Source organism: Aotus nancymaae, unplaced genomic scaffold, assembly GCF_030222135.1.
Source record: "Aotus nancymaae isolate 86718 unplaced genomic scaffold, 86718_ANA_hifiasm-v0.15.2.pri h1tg000100l, whole genome shotgun sequence".
NCBI lineage: Eukaryota > Metazoa > Chordata > Mammalia > Primates > Aotidae > Aotus > Aotus nancymaae.
In genome coordinates, this window is record NW_026988515.1 from 564,120 (window position 1) to 590,305 (window position 26,186).

General features: G+C 53.6%; 1 protein-coding gene across 4 annotated transcripts in view; it reads right to left on the bottom strand.

The window, feature by feature from the left end:
- CTDP1 (CTD phosphatase subunit 1) overlaps positions 1-26,186 on the bottom strand; it is an 82,931-nt gene that overhangs the window by 13,736 nt on the left and 43,009 nt on the right. For 2 of the 4 annotated variants that reach the window (XR_010340119.1, XM_021672955.2), the window contains exons 11-12: positions 15,123-15,285; positions 3,454-3,620 (exon numbers count right to left, since the gene is read on the bottom strand). Coding sequence is in view for 3 of the 4 variants with exons in the window: in XM_021672955.2 (XP_021528630.2) it covers positions 3,454-3,620; positions 15,123-15,285 (330 nt within the window). In the remaining variant the exon portion in view is untranslated. Of the gene's footprint in view, positions 1-3,453; positions 3,621-12,312; positions 12,599-15,122; positions 15,286-26,186 lie in introns of those variants that run through there. The other 2 variants (XM_064370130.1, XM_021672957.2) reach the window with 2 other exon arrangements.

Below are 26,186 nucleotides of genomic sequence, written 5' to 3' on the forward strand. Positions count from 1 at the left end.
GCAGATCATCCCATGTGGGAGACATCACCCCACCACGGGCTCAGGGGCAGATCATCCCACGTGGGAGACATCACCCCACCACGGGCTCAGGGGCAGATCATCCCACGTGGGAGAGACATCACCCCACCACGGGCTCAGGGACAGATCACCCCACGTGGGAGAGTCATCACCCCACCACGGGCTCAGGGGCAGATCACCCCACGTGGGAGAGACATCACCCCACCACGGGCTCAGGGGCAGATCATCCCACGTGGGAGAGACATCACCCCACCACGGGCTCAGGGGCAGATCATCCCATGTGGGAGACATCACCCCACCACGGGCTCAGGGGCAGATCATCCCACGTGGGAGACATCACCCCACCACGGGCTCAGGGGCAGATCACCCCACGTGGGAGAGACATCACCCCACCACGGGCTCAGGGGCAGATCATCCCACGTGGGAGAGACATCACCCCACCACGGGCTCAGGGGCAGATCATCCCATGTGGGAGACATCACCCCACCACGGGCTCAGGGGCAGATCATCCCACGTGGGAGACATCACCCCACCACGGGCTCAGGGGCAGATCATCCCACGTGGGAGAGACATCACCCCACCACGGGCTCAGGGACAGATCACCCCACGTGGGAGAGTCATCACCCCACCACGGGCTCAGGGGCAGATCACCCCACGTGGGAGAGACATCACCCCACCATGGGCTCAGGAGCAGATCACCCCACGTGGGAGAGTCATCACCCCACCACGGGCTCAGGGACAGATCACCCCATGTGGGAGAGACATCACCCCACCATGGGCTCAGGAGCAGATCACCTACACGGGAGAACTCGCCTAACCTGGGCGCCTGTTCTTTTCAGTACCTGGAACTGGTGGCGAGATGATGTGTCTGTAAGATCCTTAAACATTCTGAAGATGTCTTGTTTGGTTTTTTATCTTGAGGATTTACTTTAAGGAGAAAAAGCGCCCGGCAGGAGGCTACATATATAGCAGGCATCTGATGTTTGTTGATTTCAGAGAAGAATGAATCACTTCTTGGTAGACAAGTAAAAAACACAACCTTCCCCCTTCTGTTAAAACTCGTTCTCAAGTTCAAGTGACATTAAGATTCTACAGAACAGCTTGGCCAAGAGAAATTAGCAAGATGTGCTGCCAACCAGAGCACTGACGGGAAAAAGCGGAGCCAGCTTCCGCACAAAATGCGTCCCCATACACGGGAAAGACTCAGGATGAAGCTGAATGTTTGATGTGCAAAAATAAACCCAAAACTCAAACCGTATTTTACTTCATCACAAGCAAAATGTTATGTGAAAAATTTCAACACATTCGCATGTCTCACTGAATACCCCATAAACAGGAATGAAATGTAACTGGAGTTCCCTGATCTTTAAAGAAGGCATGAGGTCCCCAAAGCCCAAAGTCACAAAAATCTGACAGGAAGTCAAACAGACCCCACTATCAGCAGACAGGAAGCTGCACAGACCCCACTCCCTGCTGACAGGAATCCAAACAGACCCCGCTCCCTGCCGACAGGAGGCTGCGCAGACCCCGCTCCCTGCCGACAGGAGGCCGCGCAGACCCCGCTCCCTGCCGACAGGAGGCCGCGCAGACCCCGCTCCCTGCTGACAGGATGCCACACAGACCCCAATGCCCCATCCCTTCTAGGGGCATGCACGTCCCAGCAGTCAGGCTGCTATGGCAGTTCACGAAGGCCGGGGCGACACAGGCAGGGGTCAGGCGCCCAGAGTCCCACCCATCACGGTGGCAGGGATGAAGGCTGTGTGGCGGGATCGGAACAGACTCTTGGGATGCTTTATTCTTCTGATATCAAATTCAAAAATCTTCCCAGTCCCCTGAGTCCGTAAGACATAAAGAGAAACAGTGATGACAGTGACGATCCCAGACCCTGCCCGAGGAGCCAGAATGCAGAGGCCCAGCCCCGACCGCCTCCTGCAGCCGGGAGACCGGCGCTGAAGCCACGACCGAGCAGAGGGGCTCTCTCATCTCATCTGCACCGTTTCACCAGTGAAGTCCGGTTCTGCCGTGGGCAGGTCATTTAGCAAAAAAAGAGAAAAGACCCGGGGTGCTAACTCCCGCCCTGGCCCCGTAGGTCTGGGCCCCGACCCACTGAGCGCCTCATCCAGGTGCCCCACGGGGAGACGCAGCGACGGCACGTGTACTGGATGACGTGGACGTCACCACGTCAACCAGCAACACCCTGACTGGTCTTAGTAGAAAAACACTTTGGGTTTCTCCTTTTAATTAGAAAAAAACTATCATGTGAAAACCACATATGTTCACACCCAGAGCACGCTGCAGATCTGCAGATACTAACGTGGCCACAGTAGACTCCTTGGAGCCTGCTCAGCCGAACCCTGGCCTAGAGGGTCTTCAGGGGAGGGCAGGAGAACCGTCTCAGAGGCCCCCAACATGCTGCCCTTCCCAGACCTGACCCCAGAGCTTCACGACAGGCCCAGGAGGTCTATACTGAGAAGTGAAGAGAGGCGTGGCACGGCAGAACCACCCCGTAATTCATGTGGAAAATCCAAGGCCCAATAGGGAATTTCAACATTTCTCCCAAAACAATTTCATTTCATCTCAACGCAGCTGGGAAATGCTGCTTCCTACACGGTAAACGCAGAGTGGCTGCCTTGAGAGAAACTGCGCACGTTTCCCTGCTAAACCAGAACTGCAAATCAAGGGATTTTCTCTAAGTAATTCTTGCAAATGGAACAATGATTATCCTGTCCTGTCTGCATTTGTTGCTGGAATTTCCGGCCCAATTTTACAACTGGATTGCCTGAATGAGTTACACTCTCTTCTTGAAATGTCTATTCACCCACAGAGTAGCCTGAGAGTAAGACCAGATGGGATAAAGAAAGCAGTCCCACCGTCTTCTTTACCACAGACAGCGCACGCGCACCTGGAGTACCGCCGTGGGCGCTCCCCACTCGCCTGCTGAAGCTGGGAGCAGCCTCTCCGAGGCTGGCACTGCTCCTACTCCATTTCACCTGTGAGCGCACATGCAGACTTCACACACAACTGGGCGCACACACGGAGACCTCACACATGCCTGTGCGCACACATGGAGACCTCACACACCTGTGCACACACATGGAGACCTCACACGCCTGTGCGCACACATGGAGACCCCACACACGCCTGTGTGCACACGTGCAGACCACAAACACCGCTGTGTGCACACGCAGAGACCATATACACGCCCGTGCGCCTATGTGCAGACCACACACACATCTGTGCGTACATGTAATATGACATGGATTCAACATGGAGGCAACCAAGTGTCCACCACCAGGGGCTGCTGAATCAAAGCTGTTGCTGTCAAGACATAGAACAGGGGAGGGCATGAAGAACAAGACACAGGCGGCCCACCAAAGGCAAAGTCACCTCCAAGAGCCCACATCAGGCCCCTCCCACCTCAGAGCCCACACTCACCTGGGCCCCCGGCCACCTGCCATGCTCCTCTCGCTGGACGCAGAGGCCCCGAGCGTCCGCTCCCTGCGGGCCCCTGGCTTCCGGGGCTGGAGCTCCTCCTCCTGCTCCTCTGGCCTCCTCTTCTCGCTGTCGCTGTCATCGCTGCCTTCTCCAAGGATGTCGTCCACCTGACAAACAGGCAAGGGTCAGCCACAGACCTTCCTGGGCCCCATCGCCAACAACAGGCCTTCTCCCGCAGAGTCCGGGGCTCTGGGTGCAGTGGGGTGGCGGTTAGAGGTGGGACTCTGCTTCCTACCGGAGCCCCGGGGTTTGAAACTCACCACTCCTTAAAACAAAGCCTCAGGTGAAAGAGTCGTGGAAATCCATGGAGCAAACCCAGTCGCTTCACAGGCAGGGGCTGGGTTTACATTCCTTCAGCGCCTTACAAGAACGGGGCTTTATTCCTAGCACACTGTTGGATTTTACAGTGAATAACCAGAATATTTGCTTGAAATTCTCAAGATCATTGAGATCCACAGCATGACTCCCGAGTGACAGGGCTTTCTGGGAGGCGGCCTGGTCTTTCCCATCCTGGAATTTGGGTGGAGATGTGGCCACACCGTAGGGACGCTCGATAAAACGCCTGCTCGCTTGCTCTAGGCATGCCTCCAATTTGGAACACGTGCAGGGAGGGTGACTCCTGAACACCTGGGGTGAGCACGGGCCGGCCCTGCCTGACACGTGTGATGCGGATGGGAGCAGGAACAGAGGTGGGAGGTGTGCGGTGGGCGGGTGAGCGAGCAGGTGACCCATGTGCCACATTTGAACCTCAGCCTCCCGGAACCTCAGCACGCGGCAAGTGAGTGCCATGAGCGCCTCACTGTGGCGGCGAGAGAGGCTGAGCCCAGTGCCAGGGAGGCGAACGTCCTCTCCTGAACTGAGCGGAGATGGGAGGACGTGCAGAAAGAACCTGCGCACAGCAGCCAGGGGCCTCTTGGCCGCTGACAGCAGAGAGAAGATGGCTTTATGTCCAGCAGGGATCATGGCAAGGGGTGCTGGCGGGCAGCTCTGCTCACAGCTCTCCCATGTTGAGGGTGTCTGTGTGCGATGGCACAGCCGCGTGGTCCCCGAGACAGGCGGCCTGTCCACTGCCCCCCAGCGCAGGCTCCTTCCCAGGAGGGGGTCTGGACGTGCCCACCTGGCTGGGGACCGAGGGATGCCACATGGGGCCCCGAGGGGCACTGACTGAGACAGACATGACCTCACCTCTGCAGCAGGCCATGACAAACGGCCACGGAGCACAACTCCTGAGACAGGCGCACCTCAGAAGAGTCGAGGCCCTGAGGTCAGAGTTACAGAGGCTTGGAAATCACGGCTCACCCCCCACCCGAGTCCACATGGAGGCCGCCTAGTCCGCCTCACCCAGTCTGCAATTTCAAACTCATCACCACCGAGTCCAACGAGTCACAGCACGTGTACCCTGGCCTGAATTATTAAAAGGCAGAACATTTTAACCAATGGGTAATTAGCTAAGACAGCGACTTTATCATCAGGTCATTATAATGATCTCGGACACGTTACCAGGGACGCTGGCATTAAGGTATTTAGTAAGAGCGGTTGGTTAATCCAAGACGTTCCTGATGTTTGTGCTTCACCAGAATGCTTGCGTCACTGTATTCACTGTTCTGATGGCGAGTCTCCTACGGGAATCATTCTACTACATTCTACTCTGAAAATACGTAGGGCCTTTAACACGGCATCATGCTTTAGTCGAGAGAGAGGGAAAAAAGGCATCGTTAAAATCCGTTACTTTATACCTGACAGCCAAGGCCAGGTGGGCCAGCCAGCGTGGCAACCCAGGGACCCCACGAGGCCCTTGCTAGCGTGGCGCCCCACCTGGGAGGGCCGACACTGGCGAGGCAGGGCAGCCGGCACGTGTCCACTGGCTGCTATCTGAAAGACCTGGAGGCACGCTTTGCACAGCCAAACCAGAAACGACACGCATTAAAACCTGACTTCACCTGACAGTGCTCCCACCTCCTCTCCCTCTTTCTGCCTGACTCGTATCGGTGTGGGAACGCCTATCTTTGCTACACTTGTTTATAGAAAAAAGATGACTGTACTTTTTGAAAAATAGTTTTCTGCACTACAGAGGCTCCTAGGCTCATGATGGGGTCACGTCCAGGTGAGCCCATCACAGGTTGAAAACCGTCAGCACACCTGGCCCAGCTGCCTTCCACACTAAGACCACTGACATGCCCCCCCGTGGCAAACCATAAGACCACTGACATTAGCCCCTGTGGCAAATCATCTAGCACAAGGCCGACTCGTAAACAGCTTTCTACAGAATGCGGAGTCAACATTCCAAATTCGAAGTATGGTTTCTCCCAAACACCCATCACCTGCACATCGTTGTAAAGTTAGAAAACCATTAAGCTGAACCGTTATAAGTTGAGGGTTGTTTGTATTTACTTAAAAGATGCTAATATATATATTTTTTAATCTTAAGGAAAATTTAGAAGTTTGTAAAAAGACAAAACACAAATGAATTCATACCTACGTGCTGGAATTTCTACCAAAGGGCAAATACAGATAACGCCAGATGCTACTATATCCTGTCAACGCACAGAAATTAAACGTTTCTATCAACCTCCTTCCATGACCCCAGGTCACTAATAACGACACTGAACCCAGCTCCGCCCTGGAGTGAAGTGGGAGGGCTGTGGGAGAGAGGACGGGGACGAGGGGGGACACAGAGTAGGCCGGGAAAGCTCCGTGAGCACGAGGCAGAACGGGCAAGGGCGAGGAAACGCAGCGGACGAGGCGGCTGTGCCGGCTCTGGAGACCAGCAGGCTGTCCGCGGGGCGTGCAGGGGACTGGCCCTGCCACAAGGCCCCAGTGACCTCAGAGCCCTGGTTCCGGCACCTTCCCTTCCCCGAAGCTCCATGATCACACGAGAAGCTGCAGAGAGGCTGACACACATGGCTGTGGAGAAACACAGGCTTCGGCGCACGACAAGACATGGCGCCTCCTGTAGCAACGCCGCCACGGCACCTAAGAAGCTCTAGTCTCAAGGAACAAACCTCTATTAAACCGTAAATCCTGCTGCCCGACATCAACGGACTTCCCTCCCATCCAAAAGGACAAACATCCCGGGCCTCCTCTCAGACGTGCTATATTCTCCACCAATAAAACTAGAAGCGCTTAGAGACCATTAAAGTGAACTTTCTTCAGCGGCATTTTCCAGAGATGATGAACAAAGAGAACAGACGGCCACGCTGCCCAGAGCTGCCCAGAGCTGCGCGGCCAACCACGGCTCCTGATGGCTCCTGCAGGTCTCCAAACCCAGGACAGAGACTCGCCCCGGGTGGCAGGGAAATGCCTGCGCGTGGTGTGGGGCCTGGCGCACTTTCCACAAAGAGCATTGCTGGAACAGCTCGGACATGACGGGCACCTGGGTAGGAGCCCGAGCTCCCCACACTGTGAGCACAGGAGCGGCCTGTGACTCCCCGGCAACCCACAGGGCCCATCACAGCCGGGGACGCTGCTCTCGGGAAGAGGTCCCGCCACGCGGCTCCGGCTGCACCGACTGCGGGGAGGATCTCCTGCGGGCCGCCTCTGGGAGCTGAGGGCCTGGGTGCAGGAACGGTCTGCGACCCGAGCACTGGAGGATGACCCTGAGCTCCTGAAAGCAGCAGGAGGGACGGCCCTCAGCACGGCCTGAGCCCTGAGTCCCAGTGGTGGAGATGACAAGACGTGGGGCAGCTTCGAGGGAGGCGTGTGGCGACTCGTGACGCAGCAGAGAGCTCAGAGAAAAACCGTAATACGGAATACACTTTCAAGTGAATTAATACCAACTGGAAAGACGTTTTAATGAACAGAAGACTTCGACTAAGGAGGAACTTTAATGACACGTAAAAAAAACCCCAAAGCTTGGAAAAGAAACTCAAGGCATTCAGAACCTGCCGAGCTTCAGTGGCGGGACCCAGAGCCCTTCACTAGAGACGCGGCTGCAGCCAGCACGTGTTCCCAAACGACTTATGCAAATTACATACCCCAGACCCACAGAGAAAGCTTTTCTACCTGGTGGAAGATTGTGACACGTCTTTTATAAAACAAAAGATAATTTCTTATCTACTCAATTACACCTACGGTGAGACTTTAATTCACTAACACTTCAGGGACCATAACTTTCAGGAAATATTTAGAGCCCAAAGAGAGGGAAGCATTCTTTCTAAAGTTACCAACTTAATACAAGAAAAATCAAATCCCAGTCTATACACGTGAAGTTCTGACCATGTGAAGAATGATCTAATGATCTAATCTTTAGACATGGTTGTTACTAAGTTTTCTTTTTTTCCCATCAATTATCATCAACAACTTCTACTGACTGGATAATACAATGTACAAAACTAACTCATTCTTAAAGGATGTTGGTTAATTAGAAAATTTTAAAAGATCAAGTCGCAATTTGGTTAAAAACCACAAATCAGACATAACGGGAAAAATTACTGCTGTTTGGTGACAGCAAAGTTCCCACACATCACCGATTTATGTGTATTGTGTGTAGTTTAAGTGGATCTTCACATTTGTCCACTGCACACAGCCATGGAGGGTTCTGGCCCTTTAGTTTCTTGGAATCTAATCTACCATTAACTTTGCAGTCTACCATTAGTTTGGGAGAATGCCTGCCATGGTAGCAGGTGCCCAGAGCTTTCTGAACAAATGTCCGATTCAATAAAAGCAGCTTCACTAACCTGTTAGGCTCCAAGACGCCACAGGTATTAGGAGGGGAGTCACAGAAACAGTCTCAGAAGCACAGCAAGACAAGGACTGGCATCTCAAGGGCCTCTGCACAGCACCACAAGTTTAACATTCGTGTCATGGATTCCTGAAAAGGAGGAGAAAGAGACTGGCCTTTCTCCTTGAAGACATCATGGCTGAAAACTCCCCAAATTTGCTTAAAAACAGGCATGGCTGCGTCCGTGTGCAGAGACGAGTATGGCCGCCGTCCGCGTTCCTTGTTTGCTGAAAGACACACATGGCTGCGTCCGTGTGCAGAGACGAGTGTGGCCGCCGTCCGCGTTCCTTGTTTGCTGAAAGACACACATGGCTGCATCCGTGTGCAGAGACGAGTGTGGCCGCCGTCCGCGTTCCTTGTTTGCTGAAAGACACACATGGCTGCATCCGTGTGCAGAGACGAGTGTGGCCGCCGTCCGCGTTCCTTGTTTGCTGAAAGACACACATGGCTGCGTCCGTGTGCAGAGACGAGTGTGGCCGCCGTCCGCGTTGTTTGCTGAAAGACACACATGGCTGCGTCCGTGTGCAGAGACGAGTGTGGCCGCCGTCCGCGTTCCTTGTTTGCTGAAAGACACGGATGGCTGCATCCGTGTGCAGAGACGAGTGTGGCCGCCGTCCGCGTTCCTTGTTTGCTGAAAGACACACATGGCTGCGTCCGTGTGCAGAGACGAGTGTGGCCGCCGTCCGCGTTCCTTGTTTGCTGAAAGACACACATGGCTGCATCCGTGTGCAGAGACGAGTGTGGCCGCCGTCCGCGTTCCTTGTTTGCTGAAAGACACACATGGCTGCATCCGTGTGCAGAGACGAGTGTGGCCGCCGTCCGCGTTCCTTGTTTGCTGAAAGACACGGATGGCTGCATCCGTGTGCAGAGACGAGTGTGGCCGCCGTCCGCGTTCCTTGTTTGCTGAAAGACACACATGGCTGCGTCCGTGTGCAGAGGCGAGTGTGGCCGCCGTCCGCGTTCCTTGTTTGCTGAAAGACACGGATGGCTGCGTCCGTGTGCAGAGACGAGTGTGGCCGCCGTCCGCGTTCCTTGTTTGCTGAAAGACACACATGGCTGCGTCCGTGTGCAGAGACGAGTGTGGCCGCCGTCCGCGTTCCTTGTTTGTGTAAACCACCTTTTGCTTCCTTTCTCCAGGGCTGGGAGGGCGGTCAGAGCAGATCTGTGGAAAGAGCAGCTAAGCGGGGCCTTGAAGGACAGGTGAGAGGAGCACAGAGCCCCACGCTGGGATGATGGGTGTCAACTGCAGAGAAACAGTTTGGACGCTACGCAAGAGCTCACTTCAGGCTAGAAGGTACTGAGGCTGTAAGTCCAGGACACGTCACGCATATTTTATGAGCAGTAAGTATCTGTGAAGTTTTAACTTTTTGAGACAGATTGAAACTCTTTACATGTTGCCTTCAACCTGGTTCTCGGTTCTACTGACGCGCCAGAAACGACCGGGGTCTCAACACCCCTCACTCAACGGCCCCCGATAGGCTGCACTTGACCCTGGTTCCAGATCCCCTCAACTCCCCATTGTCTGCATCCCGAAAGGAGCAGCAGCCCCCGCCCCGTGTGTCCCCAGTATGAATGGAGGCCACGGCAGCCTCCAGGGAACACCACGCGGCAGGCACCCGGTCCGTCTCTCAGGCCCATGGCGGGTGCAGGCAGCGAGCCCGAGAGACAGGCGTATCTGGGGTGCAGCTGCCTCATCTGCCCCAGCACAGGGAGTGTAAGGGGGACAGGTATGAGACGAGGCTGTTGCGCCAGGGCCGGGACACAAGGAGATTCCTGAGGCTGCTGTAATAACCATGTGTCATGGCTCAAATGATCCAAATTCATGACTTCACAGCTGTGCAGGTCAGAAGTTCAATGTGAGTCTCACAGGACCAAAATCAAGGTGTCCATGGGGAGAGTCCCTTCCTCGCATTTTCCAGCTTCCAGAGGCCCCGTGTCCTCAGCTCTGGGCTTCCTCTGACCCCTCTCCTGCGCCCCTCCTCCCTCCTCCAAGGAGGATTCTGTGATCTAAGTGGTCACCAGAACTTTCCAGGACCATCTCCTCTGAAAGTCCCGAATTTCATCTCTCATGCAAAGTTATTTGGCATGAAGGCAGCATTGACAGGTCCCGGGAGGAGAAGATGCCTTCAGGGGTCACTGCTCGCCTACCACCATCTCTAACTTGTCTTCCAGCCAATGAGGAGTGACTGGTGGCTCTGAGCCAAGGACAGTGCTTAGAAGGCCCAACGTCAGCACCTGCCCTCCTGGGACACACTGCAGGGGGCTGGGGCTAGGAGTGGGTGGGGATGAGAGGAAGGAGTGTGGGGCAGTGCCCTGGCCCCTGCGGTGAGGGAGGAGCCACACAGGGAGGAGCCACACAGGGAGGAGCCACACAGGGAGGGATGGCTGACCTCCAAGTCCCCTCTTTCCTCCCTGAGCAAATGGGATGGGACCTGGGCAGCTGTGGGAGCCCACAACAGCAAGAAGGACCAGAAGGGGCTGTGGGGACAGGAGGCCGCTACAGACGAGCCCCATGGCCAAGGCAGCTCACGGCGGGCAGCGCACTGCATGCCCGGCTCTTGCTGAAGGTGGGAGCAACTCCCTGGAAGCTTTGGCAGAGACGTGAAGGAACCCTCCCTGCTGCACGTTCAAGGCTGTCCTGGAAAGTGGGCAGGAGCATCCCGGCAGCTGCCTGGACCCTGCGCTGGGAAACCCACAGTGTCCTGTGCCCCATGAAGTAAAATTTTTGGAATATTTCAAACTAACACAGAAGTAACAGCAAGCAACCAGGAAGCCTATTTTCCACTTGCCTGCTGGAGGAAGGCTAGATAAAGAATCCATCTGGGTCAGCCTAGTGCTAAAAAAATTTATAAACACAGGACCCGTTTCATGGAGGCTGGGGAGGGGCTGCAACAGAAATCAAATACTTTCACTACTATGAAACTTTAGACATATTTACTTAAAGGAGAAAATATTAAAACAGTTAGAATGTATTAACACTAAAATATAAAGTCACCATCTGATAGAAAAGAAAGAGTAAAATTTTTTTCCTAAAGTAGAGCCCTTCTAGCCTTTCAAACGCCTCAAATGGCAAAAGGCAGGTACTGTAGGTATGCATATACGTATATGTGTGTGTTTTCTCTGGGAAAAGGGAGTAAGAAAGCCCCGGATTTCTTCATGCTGCGTGCCGTGGGTTAAACAGGCACCCCTGGTCTCGTGCACGTGGCCGCGTGTCCACACACGGCACAGGGAGTCAGTGAGACAAGGCCACTTGGACTGGGACGAAGGCACAGGGGACACAGAGGCCGCAAAGAGGTGCCACAGCACTGCCCACCGACGTGCACCTGCAGGACACTCCACGGCTCCGTTCTCGGAGGTGCCGAGGGTCCCAGGATGTGTGCAGGTGCCGCAAAGCCCTATGTCATGACACTGCTCACCTCTTCTCCACAGTCTCCTCCGTAAGGCAGGACGCACACTCAGTGTCTCCCGCACCGCCTCGCAGCCCCTGCTGCAGCCCCCAGGAGGGAGCAGAAGGTCCCGGCAGTCAGTGCTCCAACAGCAGGCGCTGTCTTGTGGGCCCGGGACTCACGGACAATCCCACAGGGGCAGGGCTGATTCTCCCGTGGGGCTGGGACTCACGGACAATCCCACAGGGGAGGGCTGATTCTCCCATGGGCCCGGGACTCACGGACAATCCCACAGGGGAGGGCTGATTCTCCCGTGGGCCCGGGACTCACGGACAATCCCACGGGGGAGGACTGATTCTCCCGTGGGCCCGGGACTCACGGACAAACCCACGGGGGCCAGGCTGATTCTCCCGTGGGGCCGGGACTCACGGACAATCCCACGGGGGAGGGCTGATTCTCCCGTGGGCCCGGGACTCACGGACAATCCCACGGGGGAGGGCTGATTCTCCCGTGGGCCCGGGACTCACGGACAATCCCACGGGGGAGGACTGATTCTCCCGTGGGCCCGGGACTCACGGACAATCCCACGGGCAAGGGCTGATTCTCCCGTGGGCCCGGGACTCACGGACAATCCCACGGGGGAGGGCTGATTCTCCCGTGGGCCCGGGACTCACGGACAATCCCACGGGGGAGGGCTGATTCTCCCGTGGGCCCGGGACTCACGGACAATCCCACGGGGGAGGGCTGATTCTCCCGTGGGCCCGGGACTCACGGACAATCCCACGGGGGAGGACTGATTCTCCTGTGGGCCCGGGACTCACGGACAATCCCACGGGCAAGGGCTGATTCTCCTGTGGGCCCGGGACTCATGGAGAATCAAGCAGGCTTTAACTATTCACGAATGTGAAACCCTCTGGCCTCTCTCCCATGCACAGAGCAATCCACGGCTGCAGACTTCCACTCTCGATACCATTTGTTCCTGAAGGACCAAATCTGGGGTTGAAGGTCACTTTTTATTTCTGAGAGAATTAGGTTTTTGGGTGGAGGAAAGCTGCTGACTGCATTGAAGACTTCTGTCTCCCCCTGAGATTTCAACCCCCTTTAATGTCAAATGAATAAGAACCAACGTTGTCACCGCTGTCTGACAAACGGGACTGCGTGGGGAACAGACGCAGAGTCCTCCACGCCTGACCAGGAAACCAAGAGGAAGACATGACGTGTCAGCGGCTTCCAGGGGGAAAGAGGCCAGCGTCCACTCCCTCCTCTCCTCCAGTCCCGGTCTTAGTCAGGTGGTGATTCCTTATATGGAAACTTCTGGCATCTCAAATAAAGTGGTCTGGGTTTACGAGTAGTGGTTGACAAAAATTTTTTTAAGAGAAAACATTTTCATGAAAAGAAAAAACAGTTAATGTTCTAAATGGCAGAAAAATGGCAGAGAAATCAGCACACCTGAAAAATGGGTTTGATCCTCACAAGATACACTGCTGTCTAAAGGTGATGACCTGAGTTACTGACATGATTCTGTCCTAAATATAACCATCTGCATTTTTCTGCTATTGCTGAAAATAAACAGGAGCTGTTTTCCTCCTCAAGAAACCTCTGCTACCTTCTCAATGCAAACAGAACAGCGGCTCTCTCCACAGGACAGCGATGCCACGTGGGCACAGAGGACGGGCTCTGGAGAAGACCTTGGAAGGGGGTGGCCTGCGCCCTGACCGGCTGTGGGAGCCCCACACGGGAGCTCCAACTGGCTGTGGGAGACCCACACGGGCGCCACCCATGAAGGCACCTTCCAGGAGGACACGGGACGCGTTTTTCCACGAGGGTCCTTCTACAGAACAGTCTCTGAAGGACCGTGCTATGCAGACCACCCGCCTGTAGCACCCCGACAGGTGTGGAACCTTCTATCAAGAGGGTGGCCTGGGACCCACGAGAAGCAGCACACGGGCCAAGGGGCCCAGGACACAGGAACCAAACACGACCTGGCTGAGCAAACCCCAACTTCACCAATGCTGCCTAAAGCTCTTTAGTGCCATGATAACGAGATCCTGTGAGCATCACAGTCACACGAGGCGCTGCGAGAGTCACAGTCACACGAGATGTGTGAGAATCAGTCACATGAGGCGCTGTGAGAGTCACAGTCACACGAGAAGCTATGAGTGTCACGGTCACACGAGATGTGTGAGAATCAGTCACACGAGACGCTGTGAGAGTCACAGTCACATGAGATGTGTGAGAATTACAGTCACACGAGATGCTGAGAGAGTCACAGTCACACGAGATGTGTGAGAATCAGTCACACAAGAAGTGAGAGTCACAGTCACACGAGATGTGTGAGACTCACAGTCACACGAGATGCTGCAAGAGTCACAGTCACACGAGATGTGTGAGAATCAGTCACACGAGACACTGTGAGAGTCACAGTCACACGAGATGTGTGAGAATCAGTCACACGAGACACTGTGAGAGTCACAGTCACACGAGATGTGTGAGAGTCACAGTCACACGAGATGCTGAGAGAGTCACAGTCACACGAGACGCTGTGAGAGTCACAGTCACACGAGATGTGTGAGAATCAGTCACACCAGACGCTGTGAGAGTCACGGTCACACGAGAAGCTATGAGTGTCACGGTCACACGAGAAGCTGTTGAGAGTCACGGCCACACGAGAAGCTGTGAAAATCATGGTGACATGAAATGCTGTGAGAATCACCAGTCACACGAGAAGCTGTGAGAATCAGTCACACGAGACACTGTGAGAGTCACGGTCACACGAGAAGCTGTGAGAATCATGGTGACATGAAACAGTGTGAGAATCACCAGTCACACGAGGCACTGTGAGAATCAGTCACACGAGACACTGTGAGAGTCACAGTCACACGAGATGTGTGAGAGTCACAGTCACACGAGATGCTGAGAGAGTCACAGTCACACGAGACGCTGAGAGTCACAGTCACACGAGATGTGTTGAGAATCAGTCACACCAGACGCTGTGAGAGTCACAGTCACACGAGGTGCTGTGAGAATCAGTCATGCCGTTTGCGTGTGTTCAACGCCCACATGCAGTGGAAGCACAGCTGTCCAGGGTTTCTCAACAGGGGCCTGTCGGAGTCGGGTGGGGGGTGCTGACCAGCACCAGCATCACCCCTGGACACGACCACGTGCACCTCCAGACGCTGTCCTAAGTCCTTGGGGAGGGCCAGGCGAGCAGGAGGGCCGGGCAGCGTTGGCCCTGGCGGGTACGCAGGTGAATCCTAAACCATGCCTCTGACGTGCTCTCATGCCACATGCCGCTGGTAACATTGCTTATGCTGTTCTAGGTCTCCTTGAATAGGAAGTTCCACGAAAAACACAAGCGGTAGTCCCAAACCAGACCCGACTGCGCGAGTGCAGAATTCTAGCTCTGCCTCCCCGTGCGCAGCTCAGCGATCCACCCGCTCACCGCTGCTCTGTGGCCCCAGCACAAGCGCCGGTGCGGGCACCGGGGCGCGTTGTTGGCTCACCTCTTTGTCCATACTCTCTAAATCCTCCTTACAAAGAGTGTACAGCGGCATTGTCTCAGACATACTGGGCTGTCGCTTTCTTCTAGAAGGGCCAGGCTGCTCTCCGTCCTGAGCATCAGGCAGCTCTTCATCAAACATCTGCGGCTGAGGTGGCGGGACCGCTCTGAAAGGAATTTTATAGGCCCCACATGAGGAAGGTCAGCTTGAATTGCACCTTTCAGAACTGAATCAGATTCCTGACTCTCGGACTAGATAAACACTCACACACCCCAACGGGGAATACTTATGAAACACATGATGCTTCCCCAATACGCTTTTCAGAGTCTAACAGATCAGACTTTGCTAACTGAGCCAGGTTGAGTGGCAAAACACGTTTGTGACTATCCTGTCGAAAAACAGCATACACCTTCTTTTATCAACAAAATCCCCACGGTGCAGACATCTGCCAGGCTCTAGCATCTTAGAAGAAAGGGGAAAATGGGATGGGAGATGAACAGTGTTCTGGGAACCACCAGGACATATCATTCACCCGCAAAACAGGGTCTGGAGAGCAACATGACAAAAAGCAAAACAAGAAAACGCAACATCTCCAGGCTACAAAAAGACAAAAAACGGTGAAGTGACAAAACAGACGTCAGTGGCTGAAATTAAAATCATTTCACAGGTTGGTGTGGAGGGCCACACCTGTAATCCCAGCGCTTTGGGAGGCCGAGGCAGGCAGGTGGATCACGTGAGGTGAGGAGTTCGAGACCAGCCTGGCCAACATGGTAAAACCCCATCTCTACCCAAAATACAAAAAACTAGCCGGATGTGGTGGCGGGGGCCTGTAATCCCAGCTACTCAGGAGGCTGAAGCAGGAGAAATGCTTGAACCCAGGAGGCAGAGGTTGCAGTGAGTAGAGATCACACCACTGCACTCCAGCCTGGGTGACAGAGCAAGAGTCCATCTTAAAAAGAAAAAGAGAAAAACTCATTTCGCACACACAAAGAACAGGAAACGGTAATTCCTGTGCTTGTTTCGTAAAGTACTAAATGTTAACGTAGTGAATCAGCGAGGCGGGCCGACCTTCTGTTCAGGGACGCCGTGGTCAGACCCACTTCTCTGCGAGGTGAAAACCGCAACTCCATTGGAAACGGTTTCTCTCCTCTGTAAACATCTGTCTTGCTCTGGGTGTGTCAATCTTAGGAATATATTCTGATGCTGCCTTTGACTGCTGGAATGTGAGGCAGCTTCTGGGAAAACGGCTGAAGCTGCCCTCCTGAGAGACGGCTGTTTCTAGCAGCCGCTTCTTCCCTGGACGACTGGAGCACGAGACCAGGAGGCACTGAGCGTGTGTCCCAGACACCAGCTTGCTAGGGACAGACACGAGGACGAGGGGATAAAACCCACCATGGTGAAGGAAACGGGCCCTAAGTCAAAGACACAACTCTATTAGTCTAGTTTCTAATGGAGAGAAGATTTTTTGCCCAGAAATCTAAAAATACTGATCTGAGCTATCTGGAATTCGGGACTCCCCTAGCCTTGCCAAAGTCCACTCTTGACGGCCCTCTGCAAACAAGTGCTTCCCATCCCGCGAACGCATGCCCGCCTCCCATCCCACGAACGCATGCCCGCCTCCCATCCCGCGAAGGCCCGCTTTCCATCCCGCGAACACACACCCGCTTCCCATCCCGCAAAGGCCCGCTTCCCATCCCGCAAACTCATGCCCACTTTCCACCCTGCAAAGGCCGGCTTTGCATCCCGCGAACACCACACTTCCTATCTGCATTTGGCTGAAACATCCACGTTCAGTGGACGCATGCCATCCAAACCAGTGTTGTTCAAAGGGCCAACTGCACTGTTATTTTAAAATGAATTAAATCAACATGTTAAAAACTTGTGATAACTGCTCTACTCCAAACACCCCTCCTCTGGGGTCTCAGAGAAGGCCACGGGGGAGCACGTGCGGAGCCTGACTTCCACCCCCAGTGTCAGCAACAAGGCACCTCCCACCCACGCAGGAGGGTCAGGACTCTCCCCAGCCCCCACTGGAGACGTAGACACCCCTCCCATGGTGCCAGTAACGATGTGTGGAGCCAGGACTGCCACAGCAACAGTGCTACCCCACCCCCACAGCCATCCACCAGCAACGGTACCATCCCACCACACACAGCCATCCACCAGCAACGGTGTCACCCTCCCCACAGCCATCCACCAGCAACGGTGTCACCCTATCCCACAGCCATCCACCAGCAACGGTGTCACCCTATCCCACAGCCATCCACCAGCAATGGTGTCACCCTCCCCACAGCCATCCACCAGCAACGGTGTCACCCTATCCCACAGCCATCCACCAGCAACGGTGTCACCCCACCCCCACAGCCGTCCACCAGCAACAGTGCCACCCTCCCCATAGCCATCCACCAGCAACGGTGTCACCCCCAGCCCCACTCCCAGGCCTCAAAAGATGCCGTGTGGGGAACTGGACTCCTGTCCCAACTGGCAGGAAAAAGGGGGCCTCCACTCCTGCTGCTGGAGAACGGCCTGAAAAAAATCAGTGATGGCAGAAGGTTTACATAAGATCCAAAGTCTCCTAACACCATGTGAAGAGGTCTGGGTTCCAATCCAATGTCACGGTCACAGCAAGAACCAGGAAGATCTAAAACTGTGAGAAAAGGACAATCAACAGAGGCCGAGCTGAGAGGCAGAGATGCTAACGTTCTGACGATGATTTTGCAGCACCCATGATAAAATGCTTCAACAGGTAACTGCAAATATGCTTGAAACAAACGAAAAACACAGAAAGGCGTGGCAAAAAAATAGAAGAGACAGAGATTTTAGAAATGAAAAATACAAAAACTAAAACCACAAAATGTCATGGACAGACTAGCAGCAAATGAAGGGGACAGAAGTCAGTGAACTTGAAAGTCTAACAGAAATCACGAATCTGAACAACAGAGAAAATGGGGCGACAGGAAAAAGGAGCACCGTTTAGGATGCGTGAGACAGAAAAAGGCTCAGCATCTGTGCCCCTGCTGTCCCATGCGTGGCAGAGATGGCCCTGAAGAGCAATGGCTGGAAGTGTCCCAAAGACTTCAAAAGACATAACCCTTCCAACTCAAACAGCAGAGCCAAACCTAAACAAGAGAAACGAGGAAGTTCAGTTAAAGATGCAGAAAGACCGTGAAGGCAGTCAAAGAGAAAACACAGCTTACCTAGAGGAAAAACGGTCAAAAAACAGAAGATCACTCAAGTCGGATGTTTTTCAGGTCCTGAGGAAAAGGAAGGTCAACACAGAGTCTAGTCCCGTGAAAGCGTCCCCTGGCAAGAGAGGGACGGGAGCGGGCCCAGGGCTGCCCTGAGAGCGCGATGGATGTCCCTGCAGGTTGGGAGGGAAGGGACCTTGAGCGAGCCTCCTGCAAGGATGGAAGCAGGAATCCGGGCAAGCACTGGAGACTCCACTCGAGTTCTCTAGATCACGCTTGACTGTCAAAACTAACATCCTAAGAAATCATCCCAAAGCAAGCAGAAGGAAGATACCATGAAGGCTGAAAACCAAAAAAAAAAAAAAATAGAGAAGGTAAATGGAGGAATTCCTTCAAAAACACGAACAGCCACAACTCACCCAAACACAACAGATCCCGTGAAATGCCCTGTCCTAACTATTAGGGAAAACAAATATGAATTTTAAATCTTGCAAAAATGAAATCTCCAGGACCAGACGGGCTCACTGGAGAATTCTCCCAAACATGTGAAAGAAAGGGGCAAGTCCACAACCTCTCCGGGGATGCTGCAGGGTGGGGCGCTCCCCACCTCATAACAGGAGCCGCAACAAACCTGGGCGCAGACAGCACAAAACGTGACAAGTGCAGGGCCCCAGGCCCCTCCACACTAACACCAAGACACTTCACAGAAGGGCAGCAAGGTTATTCTACACCACAACCAACCCACAGGCCCCTCCACACTAACACCAAGACACTTCACAGAAGGGCAGCGAGGTTATTCTACACCACAACCAACCCACAGGCCCCTCCACATCAACACCAAGACACTTCACAGAAGAGCAGCAAGGTTATTCTACACCACAACCAACCCACAGGCCCCTCCACATCAACACCAAGACACTTCACAGAAGAGCAGCAAGGTTATTCTACACCACAACCAACCCACAGGCCCCTCCACACTAACACCAAGACACTTCACAGAAGGGCAGCAAGGTTATTCTACACCACAACCAACCCACAGGCCCCTCCACACTAACACCAAGACACTTCACAGAAGAGCAGCAAGGTTATTCTACACCACAACCAACCCACAGGCCCCTCCACACTAACATCAAGACACTTCACAGAAGAGCAGCAAGGTTATTCTACACCACAACCAACCCACAGGCCCCTCCACACTAACATCAAGACACTTCACAGAAGAGCAGCAAGGTTATTCTACACCACAACCAACCCACAGGCCCCTCCACACTAACATCCAGACACTTCACAGAAGAGCAGCAAGGTTATTCTACACCACAGCCAACCCACAGGCCCCTCCACACTAACATCAGGACACTTCACAGAAGGGCAGCAAGGTTATTCTACACCACAACCAACCCACAGGCCCCTCCACATGAACATGAAGACACTTCACAGAAGGGCAGCGAGGTTATTCTACACCACAACCAACCCACAGGCCCCTCCACACTAACATCAAGACACTTCACAGAAGGGCAGCAAGGTTATTCTACACCACAACCAACCCACAGGCCCCTCCACACTAACATCAGGACACTTCACAGAAGAGCAACAAGGTTATTCTACACCACAACCAACCCACAGGCCCCTCCACATCAACACCAAGACACTTCACAGAGGAGCAGCAAGGTTATTCTACACCACAACCAACCCACAGGCCCCTCCACACTAACATCAGGACACTTCACAGAAGAGCAACAAGGTTATTCTACACCACAACCAACCCACAGGCCCCTCCACATCAACATCAAGACACTTCACAGAAGGGCAGCGAGGTTATTCTACACCACAGCCAACCCACAGGCCCCTCCACACTAACATCAGGACACTTCACAGGAGAGCAGCAAGGTTATTCTACACCACAGCCAACCCACAAGCCCCTCCACACTAACATCAAGACACTTCACAGAAGGGCAGCAAGGTTATTCTACACCACAGCCAACCCACAGGCCCCTCCACACTAACATCAGGACACTTCACAGGAGAGCAGCAAGGTTATTCTACACCACAGCCAACCCACAAGCCCCTCCACACTAACATCAAGACACTTCACAGAAGGGCAGCAAGGTTATTCTACACCACAGCCAACCCACAGGCCCCTCCACACTAACATCAGGACACTTCACAGAAGGGCAGCGAGGCCGCTCTACCCCACAACCAAGGGGACTTATTTCTGGGTTGCAAAGTTGTTTCCATGTCCAAAAATCAGTCAACGTGACCACCACATACTGACAGGTAAAAGAAGAAAAACCACACCATCATACCAAACAACACACAGACACCTAAAAAATTCAACACCCGCTGGTGATAAACAGTCAGAAAATATGAAACCCCTCAACTTGATCAAGGGCATCTATGAAAAACCTACAGGCAGAAAACCCAGAAACAGACCACACAGGTGCACCTGAGAGCCCTGTAGACTCTGGAGCAGAAGTGTCTGCGGACAGAAAATGGTGCCTGTGACAACGTGGCTGAGGCCAGAAAACCAACGTCCAGCACATCTCGGGCTGAGGTGTTACACAAAAGACCTCAGAACTTTCAGCGTAAAACACCGAGGACCTCTCTGGGATCTGGGACTAGCTATTAGTTAAGCTGACATCAAAAGCATGATTCCTCAAAGGAGCCAGTGATAAACAGGGTATCATGAAAACTAAAAACTTTTGCTCCGCCAAAGACCCTCTTGAGGATGAAAAAGCAAGTTGCTGACTGGGAGAAAGGATCTGTAAGTCACATAACCAACCAAGTACTAGTGTGAAAATGTATTTTAAGACTCTCAAAATTGACAGTAAAACCCCAAACAATCCAATTAGAAAATCGGCAAAAGACCCAAACAGCCACCTCACTGAGCAGAATACGCAGAGGGAACGCAGAAATGATGCTCAGTGTCGTTATTCACTAAGAAAATGCACGTTGCAGCCACAAGGAGCTCGGGACACACCTACCAGGAATGGCTACAGTCAACAGCGCCGGCCAGGCCGCCTGCATCACTCACCGCCGGTGAGAACGCGGAACGATGCAGGTGTTCCAGAAAAAGGGCTGGCAGTTTCTTTAAAAAGCTAAACACGCACTCACCATCCAATCTGGCAACTGTACCACTGGTCATTTATCCAAAGAAAGAAAAACTCAGGTTAAGTATCCCATAGCCAACATGCTTGGACCAAAAGTGTTTCAGATTTTCGATTTCCGAATTTTGAAGTATCTGCATCACACTTACGAGTTGAGCATCCCCAACCGGTGACACCAAATCTGAATGTTCAATGACCCTTTCCTTCCAGGGCCACGTCAGGGCTCAGAAAGGTGCAAATCTTGGAGCATTTTCAGATGAGATGCTCAGCCTTGTGCAAACGTTTAGAGCAAAGGCTGAAAGCAACCCAAATGTCCCTCAAAGGGTCAACAAGGTGAAACCACACATGGCTCCTCTGCACACCACACACCCCACTCAGCAAGAGGGGGCATGAGCAAGGGGCACAGCAGCAGGTCAGGCGTTGCAGGAATCGTGCTGAGGAAGGAGGGTCAGCTCCAGAAGGCTGCCAACTTGCCGTACACAGCTCTCCTGAGAGGACGCGCTGTAGCGAGGGACAGTAGGTGGAGGGCCAAGGGTCAGGGAGAGGGAAGTGGCTGAGCTGGTGTGAGGGTTCTGTGTCTGGATGAGTCTCTGTGGGTCCTAGTGGGAGCCTGTTCCCCATTTTCACAAGACGCAACCACAGGGAAAATGGGATAAAGGAGGGCCTCTCTGCATTATCACTGCATGTAAATCTACAAATATCTCAAAAAGTTTAACCAAAAAACCGAATGCTCACACTTACACCCAGGTCCCCGGTGAACCTGCCTACCAGCCGAGCACCAAAAAGGTCAAAGCCAGAATTAGAAAAAACTTACAATGTCCAAAACCTGAGGTGAGGACCAGTCCAGGGACGGAGGGCCAACTGCCTTGACCGCCGAGGGCCCTGTCACAATGTGGTCTGCACAGGTTCCGGGCACAGATGGAGAACCACCACTCTCAGGACGGTGGGGAGATGGGGCCACTCTTGCACAGTGTGACCAACGCACGGGACAGATGAGGCCTGGGGCTGTTCAGGCGCAGGACCAACGGTGAGTGCTGCCCTGGGGGAGCTGGGCTGCATGGCGCGGCACTGTTGCAAGGGCGTGGGGGTGGCCACAGGAGACCACGCCGGACCCGTCTGCACGGGCGGAGCGCTCTGGTCCTGCAGGCACCAGGGCTCCACACGGGGAGGGCCTTTAGGGACACAGGTCTGTTTAGTGCAGGAGACTGGGCAGGCGTCACATGAACTCAAGCAGGGGAGACTCTAGGATTAAACCAGAAGAAAACCCCCTACATGAGGGCAAGGGATCGAGACCAGCCTGGCCAACACGGTGAAATCCCATCTCTACTAAAAATACAAAAATTAGCCGGGTGTGGTGGTGCACGCCTGTAATTCCAGCTACTTGGGAGGCTGAGGCAGGAGAATCGCTTGAACCTGGGAGGAGGAGGTTGTAGTGAGTCGAGATGGTGCCACTGCACTCCAGCCTGGGTGACAGAGTGAAACTCCATCTCAAAAAAAAGAAAAAAGAAAAAGAAAAACAGCCCAGTGTGGAGGGGTGGCAGGGGCGTGGCCAGTCCACACATACCCCGGTCCTCTCCGCAGCACAAAACCCCCCAGAATTCCTGCCGGCCTGGTCCCATTGCCTCAGACTTCCAGGGCTGGGTCTAGCCTGGGGAGGGGACATTAAAACAGGGATTCTTTTTTTCTTAGATAAATTGGTCTTTTCATCAATTTTGAAAACTATCAAAAGGCGGAACCCATGCTCATTTCAGGAGAACTCCATTTCCAACACACACAGGTGAGGGGAGGGACATTTCCTTCACGTGACAAAGGTGCGCCCACCTGTAATCACACAGACCACGCAGCACAATTATCACAACTTAACAAATCACATTAACACCCTTTCATATGTAAATGGCTGGTAGTAACTTAAGTAAAACTGATAGGTTGGTGCAAATTACACTTTCAGATGAAAAAGAGAAGAAAACTTCATCAAAAGTTGACTTATTCAGATGAACTACAGCCCAGTGTGCGTCTTCCTCAGGAAAGACAGGCACAGCGGAAGACTTGCGCACGACGTGCCATTCGAAGCTGAACTGCTGCTGTTCCGGTTACTCACGCTCGCTCCGGAACACACACAGACTGCTAACTGCTGCCACATCACTAGCGTCACGCAAGGAAAACAGTGTCTGACTTTATTCCAATTCAGCTCACCATCTGCAAGTCTGTCTTCAGATAACAGCTTTTTTCCTCATTGATCTTAGAAATTCCTAGCTCACTTCAAGCAAGGCTAAATAATTAAAAAACCAGTTTTGACCACTTTATGTAGTTTAAGACAATGAGGCCAGGAGTTCGAGACCAACTTGGGCAACATGGTGAAACCCCGTCTCTACTAAAAACACAAAAATTAGCCGGGCGTGGTGGCGCGTGCCTGTAATTCCAGCTGCTCAAGAGGCTGAGGCAGGAGAATTGCTTGAACCTGGGAGGCGGAGTTTGCAGTGAGCCGAGATCGCACCACTGCACTGCATCCTGGGCGACAGAGCGAGACTGTCTCAAAAAAAAAAAAACTGAAGAAAAAAATAGTCAAAGGTTTGATTTTATTTTTATTTATTAAAAAAAATTTTTTTTTGAGACCAGGTCTCACTCTGTGGCCCAGAATGGAGTGCAGTGGTGCGATCACAGCTCACTGCGGCCTTGAACTCCTGAGCTCAAGCTACCCTCGCGGGTCCACCTCTCAAAGCACTGGGACTGCAGGTGCCAGCCCCTCCTCCACCACTTCATGTAACGGTATGAGAAACGGCATCTAAAACACAGGGGCTGCTCGTGGTACCGACTGCGTGGCTGTTTTCACTTACGTAAGCGTTTCGTAAAACTGCAGTTTAGCACTAAATCTCAGCAGGATCACTTTAACGCACACATCTGTCCTACAATCACGCTTCTACTGATGAGAATCACAGCACACGACAGACCCTGACTCTCAAGATGTGACATCTCCATGTCGTTCGGCTCTAGGAGGTGCTGGCCCATTCGCCGCCTGGCCCACAACAACCCCACAGGCCAGGCTCCACCACGCTGTCCTCAGAAGGGTCCAGGAGTTTTGTCACTCAGCTGGAGGGTTGGAATTAATCAAATCAAATGAAGAAATAAGAGTAACACCAAAGGGCTAAGCCCTGGTGTTATGGAAAGAGACCTGTTTCCGGCCCCTGGAAACACCACAGTGGTAAGAGCGCTGCAGGCTGGGCCTGAGTGGCTCCAGGGCAGAGCTGGTCACCAGGAGGCTTTGGCAGGAAAAGTGGGCAGTGGGGGACCAGCCATGCCCTTGCCGCTGAGCTTCCGGGGGGCACACGCCATGCTCCCCCTCCTGTGGCTGTTCTCGAGCCTTTAATCTGGTAATGTTGAGTGAAATGTTTTCCTGAGTTTCCCGAGCTGATTCAGATTATCAAAACTGCACAAGTCTGAGTGTGGGAACCCCTAATACTGCAGCTGAGCTGGACGGCGAGGCGGCCTGGGGGTCCGAGATGAAGGCAGTCTCGTGGGACCGAGCCCCTAGACTCAGGGCCAGATGCCACCTGTGGTCATTAGCGTCAGAAACAAACTGAACTGCAAAGGCACCTGCTGTCGTGGAAGAGGCAAGCGCTAGAAAGCACTGTATTAAAACCCCAACAAGCCCACACAGGAAGCCCTTCTAAAGGCCAGAAATGACACCACCACCAAGATGCCTTTCTAACGATGGGAGGTGACATCCCCAGGACACCTACCTAATGATGGAAGGTGACATCATCGCCAGGACGTCTTCCTAACGATGGGAGGTGACGTCCCCAGGACGCCTTCCTAACGATGGGCGGTGACGTCAGCAGGACGCCTAACCCTTCCTAACAATGGGAGGTGACGTTCCCAGGACGCCTTCCTAACGATGGGAGGTGACATCATCTCTGTATGGCTGGGGATCCTCTTACCTGTCATCAAAATGGAAAGTGTCGAATTCATCCTAACCCGACCCCTGCCGGCCCCAGGTCCCACAGCATTGCCAGGCTGCTGCACAGGAGGCCACCCGTGCTGGCCCAGCTGCCCATGGCCACCCTGCACCTGCACCTGCCCACTGCCCAAATCACCTGACTCCTCCTCCTCTTAGCATTACTCCCCACCACGAACCCACGGGCTGTGAGGGGCACGCGCTGCTCTAGACAGAACACAATCTATCAGACAGAAAATCCAGGAGGCACTAGAGTATGTTTCTAGGCGGAGTGGCCTCTCCCGAAAGCTGACTGGGCTTTGCTGGCCTGGCGGGGTCCTCCTTGCCTGTCCACCCAGGCTTCTGGCTCAGAATGCTGCCACCCACTGTGCTCTGGCCAATCCTGCTCCCCTGGCCTGGGAGGGCCCTGCACTCTGGGCCTCAGTGTCCCCACGCAGGGACAGCGCTGGATCCCAAAGGGCTCGCAAAGGACACCAAGCCGTACCTCTTACCTATTAACTGTGTGCACCTGTTTCCCTCTAGCAGTCTGCATTCTGCACGGAGGATCTGAGGCGTTCCGACCTCTCACAGGGCTCCCAGGGCGGACGTACACGAGACCTTAGCACGTGTCCCTCGCCCAGGTCAAGTTTGATCAAGTCACACTTTTGGTTTAATTTCAAAGCAACAACCACAGTAAAGCCTCCTCATTTAAATCTCCAAGAGCATCCCACAGCCATTTCCACGGCGTCAGCAGGGGCCACAACCTCATGCTAAGGGTCGATCTCGGGTCCACTCAGGAGAGCAGGCACAGAAGCCGCGTGCCCAGAGCCTGCGATCTCCCTCT